Genomic DNA, 13,124 nt, shown 5'->3' with positions numbered 1-13,124 from the left:
TCTCATTCATGTTTTGTTCCTGCAGTATTATTCTGCAGAAGTGGAATACAGTAATATTCTTAGTTAGAGTATTGGTTCTTACCAGTCAAAATCCCAAAAATTTAACTGAAAACTAAAACAATGAAAAATTCCCAGAATTCCAAAAAAATTCCCGGGTTTTTCCCGGTTGTTCCGGGTCGTATACACCCTGACTGAGTATGCCTATTACTACTACTACTAAGTGAAACAAGTTTTGCAACAAAAATAATAATAATTCAATTGCAAAAGGCTGTAGTTATTATTCTCTGCAGGATAACAACAGCAGCCTGGGTAATTTCTTGCAGATAAATGGGCATTAAAGAACACCTCTTACATAGTGTGGTAAAGTATATGGTTCTAAGAGTCTCTCACTCTCAATGCCTATTCAATCATTGATACTAAAGTGAACCTGATGGCTTGCTTTCACAATTGTTCAAAGACATGTCCACACATGGCTATTGCAGTAATTTATTTTGTCAATAAATGTGACCCCAGTTTCATCCATACATAAAATGTAAGCTGTGAGCTACAGATCTTTAGCTGTCTTAGAATACATTAACAGAAGTGTAATCTGGCACTGAGGACTTGTAGCTAGAGGACTTGCCTCCCCTTTCCTCTGCCACTCCTTAATGGCTTGTTTTGATTGTGGAGCATAGTGGTGAACCCATGTTTCATCGCAGGTGACAATCTGACTCAAAAATGCATCACCTTCTTCTGCAAACCTTGCTGTAAATATCTGACAGACCTCCAAACGTCTCAATTTCAGATTTTTGGTCAAAAGTTTAGGGACCCATCTGGAACATACTTTACGGAAATGAAAAGTATGTTGATTGCTCGACACCTCCCATAGTTGATTCTGACTTTTTGTGCATTTCTGATAATCTCGCCTGTCGATCGTTGTCAATAATGTCTTTAACCGTACGAATGTTTTTGTCTGTAATGCTGGTCCAAGGACAGTGACTGTGTTGCTGATTTTCCTGTGTTCTTGTCCTTCCTTGAACTTCTTATACCAGGCAAACAGACGCATCCTTGATAATATCACCGACTGTGCAATCAATCTTGGCAAATTTCCACTGCTGTAACTCCTTCACAAGCAAGAAATATGATAATTATGCGTTGCGCAATGGAGGGTTGCACCTGTTGCTCAGACATCATGAGCATTACTGATGAAACGGCAGGAAATATCTAACAGAATGCTCTCTTCACTTCTGACGGTTCCGCCTAAGCATAGCACAAGCGCAGGGCCAGTCCTACCACCTGTTAGTGTTCAGGAACAAAAAGCCCGTTCACATTTGATACCCCCCTCGTACTTACAGTATATAATGCAATGCCTAAAGCAGTCAAGTGAAAATCTCAAATAAACTAAAAAATTGCCAATGAAAATTAGAAGACTGCTGAGCACTGTTAAGTACAAAACATTTGTTATGTTTTAATCCTGTCACTACAAGCTGAGCACATACTATGAAACTCTAGTAATCATAAAGTTGCTGGTTTGAATATAATTATTTGCACCTTTATTTACTATGACTTAAAGTTTACATTTATTAACAAATAAAAATGTTTATTAACAAATATGGAATAACAAACTTTAAAAAAACATATTTTCATTTTAATTAATAACTGAATGAAAATGACAGAATTCACAGTGAATTGAAATTTGGTGCAAAAATGCAAAGTGTGAAATGGGCAATAAAATATTTTTCTATTTATGGGGACTGATCATTATTGTGAACTGGTGATACAGCTATTAACGGAAAAAGGAGAGTAGGTTTGGAAAAAGCACTTATTGCATACATCACCTCAGAGAATCCCTTGACAAATAATAGAATACAATCCTATTGGTTGAAGGTCTGTCGGAAGGCAAAGGATGAGATGGTAAGGCTAGAATTGGCCATACGGTCTAATACTGGATCGGCAGCAGCAGAGGAAGAAGAAGAAGAAGAAGAAGAAGAAGCTCATTACCACTGAAGAATGTAAATTTTTTTCATTAAACAGTAATGCATTTCTGATGACTGTAACAAATTTTATTTTAAATGCATGTGATACATAATTAAAAGCAAACATATGTTATTTTTATTAAAAATATGATTCAAGATTTGATAACTAACATTTCTGCTTGGTACTAAATATGAAATTTGGGGAACAAGTAAAAAGAAATTGAGATTCAATACAGCACTTCTGCAAGTACTAGACTTTTACAGTATGGGCTGAGATACTGCCGATTACGTTAACTAATAATAAATGTTTTGTACTTAATAGCAACTGGAGCTCTTATAATTTTTAAAGATAAATTTATCAAGTTGTGTTTGTGTGTTTTGTTATGCTCTATTAGGAAACTGATGCCCTGGCAATGAGCTTCAAATCCTACAAATATGAAGAAGCACCAGGCTGTGAGTTCCCCTTGTATGAACTAAGACAGATTCAACAAGAAATGAGCAATTAACATCAGCAGGAAGACACCCTGCACCACTGTGTAGCGTCCACTCCAGAGAGATGTAAAACAGCTCATACTTCGATAAGTATTTATGTCCAGACACAGATTTATAGGACATTTTCTTTCTAGCTTTGGCAGTACTGTCTACAATACAAATATGAGAGCCTTTTAAACACACTACACACCTCATTATATGACATATGATGCACTGAGTGGTGCACTTTTTTGTTGCTAAAATTCCCTATTCACTAGACTACATTAGCACGAAGGTTCACAAGCAAATTTAACACTCAACAGCTATAGTTGAGGCCACACCTGGTGGCAGGTAAGCTAGGCACATTCTGCACATCTATGTCACGCATTTTCTGACAGCCAATCAGCATTAAGTAGCATTCTTAGCACTCTGCTATGAATGTCGTAGCCAATGCGAGCATTAAACATGATTTTAGTCAGCTATTTAGTGAATTTTTATTCCATTTCTTGCGAGTTATCATCACTAATGTTGGTGATAAGTGACAAATTCTGAATAAACAAGCACGTGGCATAATTTTCAGGATATAGGCTTTCTTCAAGCGCAACATACATGTATTCATGTAATGCAACTGTAACTCAGAACTGGCAGCAATGCAGTCCCCATCCAGGCTTCAACCTGCACGAACCGCCATTGGTCATACATCGGACTGTATGTGATACATAGCTTGACCTTCCTCAGTTGTACACAGCTGTCAACAACAGTGGTTGACATGGCATCGGGAACATGACTCACCTCAAAGTCATCCTCACACACTGCATCCTCACACACTGCATCCTCGTCTTTCTCGTCGTCATCCTCCTCCTCCTCCTCCTCCTCCTCCTCCTCCTCAATGCTGTGAGTGCTAGGGCCGAGAAAATCTTCTGAAGATGAACATTCCTGGAACAGTTTTTAAAAAAATGCTTCATAAGATGAGAGGCACAACAAAGTTAGTGCAATGTAGTCAAATGAAATCATGTGATACTGAGCAAATTAGGAGAAGGAATTTGGGAAGAAAGGTAACTAATGATGGCTGAAGGAAACATAGACTGGCTATAACAAGAAAAATATTTCTGTTAAAGAGAAATTTGCAAATATCTAATACCAATTTAAGCATTAGGAAATCTTTGCTGAAAGTATTTGTCTCCAGTGTAGCCTTTTACGGAAGTGAAATGTGGACAAACAATCAGCTCAGTCAATTAGAGAATATATTTTTTTGGAATGTGTTGTTAATGCTGACGATTAGGTGGTTACAGCGAATAACTAGTGAGGAGCTACTAAACTGAACTGGAGAAAAAAGAAATTTATAGTAAAATTTGAATAAAAGAAGGGATTGGTTGGTATGACACATCCTGGGGAATCAAGCAGTCAACACTTTTGGTTGCAGAGGGGTTGGGGTAAAAATTGCAGAGTGAGACAAAGGCATGAATACATAGAATAGGTTGAAATGGATATAGTTATGCAGATATGAAGAGAGTTGCAAAGGATAGACTAGCATGGAGAGCTGTATCAAACTAGTCTTTGGACTGAAGACCACAAAACACAATACAAGCACTAGACTACAGCAAACTTTCAGACAAAACCACAAATACTCTGTCTACTTCCTTTGTTTTGCATCCAACAAATGCCTTTATGGAAGTGATTACAGCTATATGCATGGCGTTCACAAACATCATATAGAAAATTTGTAATGTACATGTACATATTATAATCAGTGCAGCAGATAATGTCCTTGTTCAAATGCATTAAATGTCAACAACTACAGTTCGTTTAACAGCAAGTCACACAGTTGGGGATGCAATCTCATGTCATAGAGAAGGGTAGTGTCTTTACATGAGAGAGAACATCAACACTGCATTACGTTCCTCAGCGCATTACGAAACAGTGAAAGTGAGCATATGGGAACACTGTCCATCTTACAAAAGGAAGGTTAGGGTTTAATGTCTCATTGACATTGAGGTCTTTAGAGACTGGGTCTCACAAAAAGTCGGAGCACAGAATTTACACCAAGCAACTGGCACTAATACTGCAATTTGTTAATGACTAAAGCAAAATTAATAACAGATGTTGGTGATGAAAGTTGTGAGGTAATTTTTGCACGCTGCTGGGAACCAAGGGAACAGAAAAACTGTGGCACTGTGCAACTGGAAGGGGTCTTAAGGGTAAAAAGGATCATTCTTCCTTTTTTTCAAATTTTGCAATATCTTTCTTGTGGCTACCACTGCAGCTCAGTGGAATGATTTATGTCAAATAAGCAGCTCTACAGCAGCGGGGGTGGACCCCATGCAGCAGTTTCCGCTTGTAAGAATAATAAAGGTACTTCAGGCTGGCCTAGTGCGCTCTCATTGTTTAGCAACCCGTTACATCACTCGGCAGGAGTCTCCGCTTGTAGAGTATGGGAGATTGCAAAATAATTCCTTACGCATTTCTTCTCTTCTCATATATCTTAAAGTTTTGCGCTCATAGGGTTGAACACACTTCATGCTACTGCTGAGCAAGTAATGCTTTCAGAAAATTCAAAGCCAACCAATGGGCAAGCAGAGATCAGTCACAAGGGGTGTGCAGTTTGGCCAGCGAGACAGTGGCTGCAGCAGCGAATCACTCTCTGACATGAGCTAGTAGACACACATGTGCCCTGCGGTAGCTTGCCACAGGTTACATGCCTGCCTGTGCCACATGTGTGCCTGGTGTGCTCGTGCATAAGTTCACATGCCAATCACACTTGCCAAAGCAGTCAACTGGGCCCACAGCAGTCAACCGGTCCAGCTAGTGTGCTATCAGCCATGTGCCACTGCTGCCTGAGACAAACAGAGGCAAGCCACTGTCAGCTGCTGGACCACTGCAAGCCACATCACTTTGATGGACACAGGTGCCACCTCCAATGCTGTCACCACCTTCGTCACCGCTGCCAATACCATGTTGTTGCTGAGGTTGACATTGCCTTCGCCGGTGACTATGTGACGTAAATGCTGCTGCAATGCATTCTGCTTGTTAACAACTCCAGTACACTTCCACCAAGGGATCTTTTCATTGCGTAGAATAGAGCAAGACCTCTTTTATGTACACCTGTCTGGTCTAAGACCCAGTTTTATAACCATGCCTGATTTATGTCCTCGGCAACCAGCAGAGAGGTCTGGATTGGCTCCCAATGCTGCAGCTGTAGTCATGGATGAGCCTGATCACATTACTTTACTGCAACAGCAGATATGAATCTTGACATTTGAAAAAATAGTGCTAAAGGAGCAGCTTGAAGTGATAACTAACGAACATTATGCCAGAGCTGTCAAAAATTAGGTATCTCTCCAACTTGAGCAGAAATTCTCCGAAGCCATATTTAGGGGACCTATAAACAACAACAATTAGAAGTTTAGTTTCACTAAATTCAACTGCCCCTGCACAACATTCAAATATCTGTCCAGTGCAGTGCCATGATACGTCTATGGACTCAAATGGAATACTGTTTTTTTTACGTACACAGCCACTCCCCCATCCCACAAAGGAACTCCTTGAAATACAGCCAGCTAATCTGTATCCTGGTAAATAAAGCCTCTGAATTGTCAAATTATTTAAGTGCTGCTCTGACCTACCAATAATTTCAGAGTCAACATCTCTAAGCAGTTCACTAATTTGATCTCTAATACCTCTTATATTTTGATGAAATATGCTAATTCCTTTTCTACTTGGAAACATGATGTCCTCTGAAGCTGAGCCCTTAGTTAGAGGCACCTCCTTTAAGCAGGTATACCTATCAGCTGACTTCAATCTAAAAAAGGTGGAGCTCTAACACCAACTACTACAGGAACTTTTCCATGAGTGATCCCACCACCATCCACTACACTGTCATCTTTTAGCTTTGCCAGCTTCCCCTTCTCATACTATTGAGATGCAGGCCATGTCTAGTGAAGCCCGATCAACTGATAGACCCAAGTGGCACCACTGAAATGTGACCCATGCCCTCTGCCATCAGCACCCTCTCCAGCCCCATGTTAACGTGCCTAAAAGCCCCATTAAGATGAGGTCGATCATGATGCTGAAACAGTTGCACAAAATATACATTAGTGGCACCAATTTGAGTAGCTATCTTTACCAGCTCACCACCTACATCGTATTCCCTGTCCCTATCAAGACTGTCCCCTGCTCCACTCACTATCACTACCTGATCCTCCTTCCTAAAATTTCTACATATCACCCCTATGCTGTCAGTCACTTGAGCCAACCCTGCACTAGGGTTCACAATGCTGGTGACCTGGTACTCAGTCCCCAACACTTCCTGCAACTGATGACCCACACCTCTACTGTACAAACTACCTATTAGCAGAACCTTCTTCTTCCTGTTAGACTTTGCAACTGACCTAGGTCTCCTAACTGCTAAGGACTGCTGCATGTTCCCTACATCTACAGCTACAAGAGGCTTCTCTCCACTCAGCTCTGACAGTTGGTCAAATCTGTTGTATATGCGCAAAGTATAACTGTCTGAATACCTCCTCCTCCTCCTAGCAGCTTTCTTGGCGACTGCCAGTTCTCATTCCCTACCATCCTTCACCCCCCTCAAACTATCTAGTTCCTCCTTTGCTCATTGTAACTGCACCCGAAAACCACAGATCTTATGCTGCTGCTCCTCTATCAACTTATTTCTACTACAGATTCTGCATTCCCAGGAGAGTATCTCACTATAATGCCCACTGGCTTCCCCACTGCATTCCCCCCCAATGGAAATACTCTGAACAAATCCCACACCATAACCCAATACTCACAAACCTACGACAGAGCCCACACTTCTCACTCATGGTAAAATTTTACAATTACTGAAAAGAAACTACATTATCTAAGTTCAGTCACACCAGTAGAACTATTTATAAAACTAACAATAGTGGTCTCAAAATTCTCTGTCTACTAAGAAAGCAACTACTTGTATTAACACTACTACACCACTGCTAATACCAATACCAACAAAACTTCACAAAACTATTAGCAAAAACCAAAATTTCCAGCGGCCACTGGAACACTCAATGAAGTTAAAACATTGAATGAAAATTTTACTGAAATATTTCACTAAAAACAATAATTGAAGAAATAATAATTCAAGAAGTTGAAGTGAGAGCAAATCATGTGTTCATATGTGGAATAAATCCACAAATAGATAGTGAGGTAAAGGTAGCCTCCCCCACCTCCTTGCATGTAGCAGTCAAACTTGTTCTATTATGTAAAGAAGTGGGAAGATTTGTATCTGTCCCAAGCATGCCAGTGAAGTGTGACATGTGTTCATTAATGACATGAATTGCCAAAGATGCAAGATGCCCAAACATACAGCTCAGTGCTGCTGGGCCTCCTGTTGTAAGAGATGCCTTATCATCAGACACAAACAGGATCGTTGTCCACAAAATAAGTGGCCAAATTCCCCCAAGAGGTATGTGCCAGCAGGCAGCAAGAAAAATGATCAGTCAAACAGGGGTACTAATACATAGGGAAACGAGTGTGGGGCAGGTTCTGCCACCCGCTCTCGCCCTCAATTAAATATATGAACCCTATAAAAAGGGGAGAGCTCACTGAGGTGTCAAATTTAGTTTAACAGGGCACACTCAGATGGAAAACTGTCAAAATTCTTGTGGATACCACAGCTCAGATTAGTGTTCTTTTTGCTTCTAATAACGAAAAGCATGTACTAAAACTGTCACATTACAATATAAGTGGACTTAGAGATGAGATAATAATTCCTGCAGGCAACTGCACAACAGACTTGCACCTGAAAGGAAAAAGTATGTCTCTGATGTGGAAGTAGTACGGAAATGTCGACAGGACTTTGATGTTATCTTAGGGAATGATTTTCTAACATGCTATCATGTTGTCATAGATTATAACATGCTCGGTGTCCAAATCAATGATTCTGTACACTGTTTGAACAGTGAGGATGCATCACAATTGCGAGGAACTTGCGACAGAGGGCCCACCTCACAAACTCCAACCAAGTTGTGCATAAGGGTGTTGAAAAGTATGACATACTGCAAAAGTCTGTGGTGGAATGGGAAGAGTTCCCTGGATTGATATCAAAGACACGGAACCACTAAGATCGGACTTTCTGGTCGATTTGATCGCCCAGCAGAATGACTTCCTCAACAAGTTGCAAGTACACGTTAAAAGAGGTTTGAGTAAATTAGAGATTAAGGGAACAGGTTTCAAATATCTGAGTGTGTTGACAATTTTGGTCAACAGGATATAGAAATACCACAAAGTACAACTGTGGGCCAGTGGTGATGAGTTTGTAGAACCCAAAAGTTGCAAAACCAAAACAGATTAAAAGAAAGAATCAGTAAGGGAGGTTTGCATGATAGCACCTTCATTAAGAGATCAGTTAAAGAAGAAGTTGGCATGCTGTCCAGAGCCAGAGCAAAATCTTTTATACCCAGTTTCGAGGAGTATGCACAACTGTTTGAGGAAAGGTTGTGTTTGCCAGCTACTGAGCTCACACAGCATGAAATTCCCGTGGGGGACACAAGACCAATAAAAAAGAAAGGCTATTGAATACCATACCACCTATAGCCTGTCGTTGAAGACACTATTCAACAGCAGGTGCCTGCAGGGATAATTCAACCCTCTGCAAGTCCTTGTTCACGTTCTATCATTGTTGTTCCCAAAAAATTAATCAGCGGCACAAAAGCCTATCACGTATGTGTCAATATGAGGGCGGTAAACGAGGTTACCACACCTGATACCTACCCCCTGCCATATATTGACGTGACCTTAGACAGAGTGTAAAACTGCAAATACTTTAACACCCTGGACATGAATTCTGGATATCATCAGATTCTGATTGCACGACAAGACAGACCTAAAACTGTGTTAGTGATTCTGTCTGTGGTGTATAAATTCTTGTGCATGCCTTTTGGTCTAAGAAAATGTGTGCACCACTTGTCAAAGATTTGTCGACTTGTTAAGAGGTTTTAACCCTACTGTGTGCCTCGTGTATCTAAAAAACACCATAATTTTTGGGAAAACAATTGAAGAGCAGGCAGAAAGATTAAGAAATGGATTGCCTCACATTCATAACGCAATTTGAGTTGAAAGTTAGAAAAATGTTCTTCTGCACAGTCACAGGTTCAGTACCTGGGACATGTCATTAGTTCAGGAGGAGTTAAGCCAGATCCTGGGCTGAGTGAGGCAGTAGATAATTTCCCAGTGCCAAAAGGTGTTCAAGAGTTACAATCTTTTCTTGGCTTAGCCAATACTATCATTGAGTTGTACAAGATTATGTTACAATAACAAAACAATTGACAAATCTATTAAAGAAAGGTATAGTGTTTGAATCGACAGAGGAGTGTGATGCAGAGATGAGAAAAATTAAAAATGTAATGACTAGTTCACCTCTATTATTATATCCAGACTTTGAAAAAAACATTCATCTGTTCAAGTGATGCATCGGATTACATGGTTGGGGCTGTTTTGAGCCAGGAAATTGACGGTGAGTAAAGATCTATAGGTTATGCCTCCAGGCAAATGAATTCTGCAGAAATTAACTACAGCAATATCAAGAAAGAGTTGCTAGCTCTCATGTTTGGTATAAATTACCTTCAATTATGTTTGTATGGATGCCAATTCACTGCAGTTACATACCACGCCACACTAGTTTGGATGCTGAGTTTAAAGGACCCCAGCAGTCATTCGACTACGTGGGCATTAAAATTATCAGAGTATGATTATACAGAATGAGATTTTCACTCTGCAGCGGAGTGTGCGCTGATATGAAACTTCCTGGCAGATTAAAACTGTATGCCCGACCGAGACTCGAACTCGGGACCTTTGCCTTTCGCGGGCAAGTGCTCTACCAACTGAGCTGCAAGGTTCGCAGGAGAGCTTCTGTAAAGTTTGGAAGGTAGGAGACGAAATACTGGCAGAAGTAAGGCTGTGAGGACCGGGCGTGAGTCGTGCTTCGGTAGCTCAGTTGGTAGAGCACTTGCCCAGCGAAAGGCAAAGGTCCCGAGTTCGAGTCTCGGTCGGGCACACAGTTTTAATCTGCCAGGAAGTTTCATATCAGCGCACACTCCGCTGCAGAGTGAAAATCTCATTCTGGAAACATCCCCCAGGCTGTAGCTAAGCCATGTCTCTGCAGTATCCTTTGTTTCAGGAGTGCTAGTTCTGCAAGGTTCGCAGGAGAGCTTCTGTAAAGTTTGGAAGGTAGGAGACGAGATACTGGCAGAAGTAAGGCTGTGAGGACCGGGCATGAGTCATGCTTCGGTAGCTCAGTTGGTAGAGCACTTGCCCGCGAAAGACAAAGGTCCCGAGTTCGAGTCTCGGTCGGGCACACAGTTTTAATCTGCCAGGAAGTTTTATGATTATGCAGTTTGGCATAAACCTATCCATTTGCTAGGAAATGCTGATGCCCTTAGCTGAAAAAATTAGAGTTGTGGAAACAGATGATGTTTTTGTAGAAGAATTGAAAGAAAGTTACTCTAAAAAAATGTAACTTAGATGAATGTGACTCGTGCAAAGTGGAAATCGACACAAAAGCATAGCTTCCTCAAAGACATTCCATTTAAATGTACAATATCTCAGAAATAGACTATACTTATTACAAATATTCACAGAGAAATACTCACCACTTGTTTTAGTAGTAACTGATCACTGACTAAAATCCAGTGATGTAATATATTACAGATTAGAAGGGTACAGCAAACAGTTATTGTAGGCACTATTATAAAGGTGGTGATGTAGTAATTTATGTTTGTAAACATAAAGCAGTTAAATAAAATGGAATCCTAATGCAGTTTTACAATGAGTACTGTATGCCATTGGCCCCTTACTTAGCTTGCATTTATCATGAATCTCTCGCCCCGCACAAAGCACCAAGTGACTGCAAAAAAGCACAGATGACTCCTACATATAAGAAGGGTAAAAGAATGGACACGCAAAACTACAGACCAAAATACTTAACATTGCTTTTGCTGAATGTATTCTGAGTTCAAATGCAATAAATTTCCTAGAGACTGGAAAGCTTATGTCCACGAATCAGCACGATTTTAGAAACCATCACTTGTGTGAAACTCAGTTTGCCCTTCTTTCATAAGATATATTGTTAACTATAGGCAAAAGGCAACAGGCAGATTCCATATTTCTAGATTTTCATAAAGCATTTGACATGGTACACAACCGGAAACTGTTAACCAAGGTATGAGCTCATGGAATAGGTACCTAGATATAGGAGTGGCTCAAAAACTTTTAAGTAATAGAACCCAGTATGTTGTCCTTGGCAGCAAGAGTTCATCAGAGACAAGGTTATCATCAGAAGGGTCCCAGGGAAGTGTGATAGGATCACTGTTATTTTCTATACACATAAATGATTTGGCAAACAGGGTGGACAGCAATCTGTGGTTGTTTGCTGATGATGCTGTGGCATTGATTTTTTAATTCTGTCAGAGACGGCAAAGGACTTGAAAGAACAGTTAAATTGAATGGATAGTGTACTGAAAAGAAAGTTACAAGAACATCAACAAAGGTAAAACAAGGGCAATGGAAAGCTAGTAGAAGTAAATTAAGATGATAGTGGCAGAATTAGATTAGGAAATGAGACATTAAAAGTAGTAGATGATTTTTGTTATTTGAGCAGCAAAATAACTAATGATGGCATATATAGGGAATATATAAAATGCTGTCAGGCAATAGCAAGAAAAGTACTTCTGAAAATGAATAATTTATTAACATCTAAAATAAGTTTAAGTGCTAGGTTGTGGGCAGTTCTAGAAGCAAAAGAAGTGATTGCTGCCCCCCCCCCCCCCCCCCACCTTTTTTTTTTTTCTTTTTTCTTTTTTTTGCACTTTAAGAATTATAAAAGAACAAGAACCACTACAAAGCCCAAATGTTTTAGTGTATTTTCTAAATATACAAAGAAATAATTTTCTTAGTGTAGCAGTTTACATTTCATTCATATAATGAGACTTTTGTAGAAAAAGTTATAGTAACAGAATAACATAATTCAGAAAATGGAAAAGCCAGACTGGACTGTAACAATACAATAAAAAGGAAAGTTTCTAGTCACCATATAGCAGAGATGCTGAGTCACAGAAAGGCATAACAAAGACTGTCAGAAAGTTCGCTTTCGGTCAACAAGGCCTTTGTCAAAAATAAACACACACATACACACAGATGAATTTTAGTACTTACTGGAGTTTCTTCCTTAACAGATACATACTCCATCTCTTGCTTTGGGGATGCAAGTGGGTCGGCCTCAACCTGAATGAAAACAAATTATTTAAGTACAGGTGCAACACAGTACAGGCAGTGCTTATGAAATCAATCTACAGAATATAAATGATTACGTTGTGACAACAGAAACTCTGTGCCTGGATTTAAAAGCTATCATGAGCAGACGTCTTATCTGTTAAGCTATCTGAGCACACTTCCCACCCTGATTCTGACCTCCATTATCATCAATTTTTCCACCTGTGATTTCTGAACACTGCCACCAGAGGTTCTCAGATGGGGTACATGGGAATAGCATCACAGTTCATGGAGGGCTGTCACTTACCCTATCCATTCAGTTTGCTCTTTACGTAGAATATTCTTGCAGGTGATTGTTTTCTAATATAATCCAAATATATCACCACATAGCAGGAATGATATTGGTACTCTTAGAATAATAACTAAAATGTGACTTCACAAATTCAATTCAAC

General features: G+C 39.9%; 1 protein-coding gene across 7 annotated transcripts in view; it reads right to left on the bottom strand.

Annotated features, from left to right (window-relative positions):
* The window catches only part of LOC124551075 (zinc finger protein 570-like), a 201,557-nt gene that overhangs the window by 153,024 nt on the left and 35,409 nt on the right, over nucleotides 1-13,124 (bottom strand). For 5 of the 7 annotated variants that reach the window (XM_047125976.1, XM_047125977.1, XM_047125973.1 and 2 more), the window contains 2 exons: nucleotides 12,615-12,683; nucleotides 3,219-3,368 (listed from right to left, as the gene is read on the bottom strand). In XM_047125976.1, coding sequence (XP_046981932.1) covers nucleotides 3,219-3,368; nucleotides 12,615-12,683 — 219 coding nt within the window. The remainder of the gene's footprint in view (nucleotides 1-3,218; nucleotides 3,369-12,614; nucleotides 12,684-13,124) is intronic. The other 2 variants (XM_047125974.1, XM_047125972.1) reach the window with 1 other exon arrangement.

Source organism: Schistocerca americana, chromosome 9 (genome assembly GCF_021461395.2).
Source record: "Schistocerca americana isolate TAMUIC-IGC-003095 chromosome 9, iqSchAmer2.1, whole genome shotgun sequence".
Taxonomy (NCBI): domain Eukaryota; kingdom Metazoa; phylum Arthropoda; class Insecta; order Orthoptera; family Acrididae; genus Schistocerca; species Schistocerca americana.
This window is presented reverse-complemented; position numbering and strand designations above follow the sequence as displayed.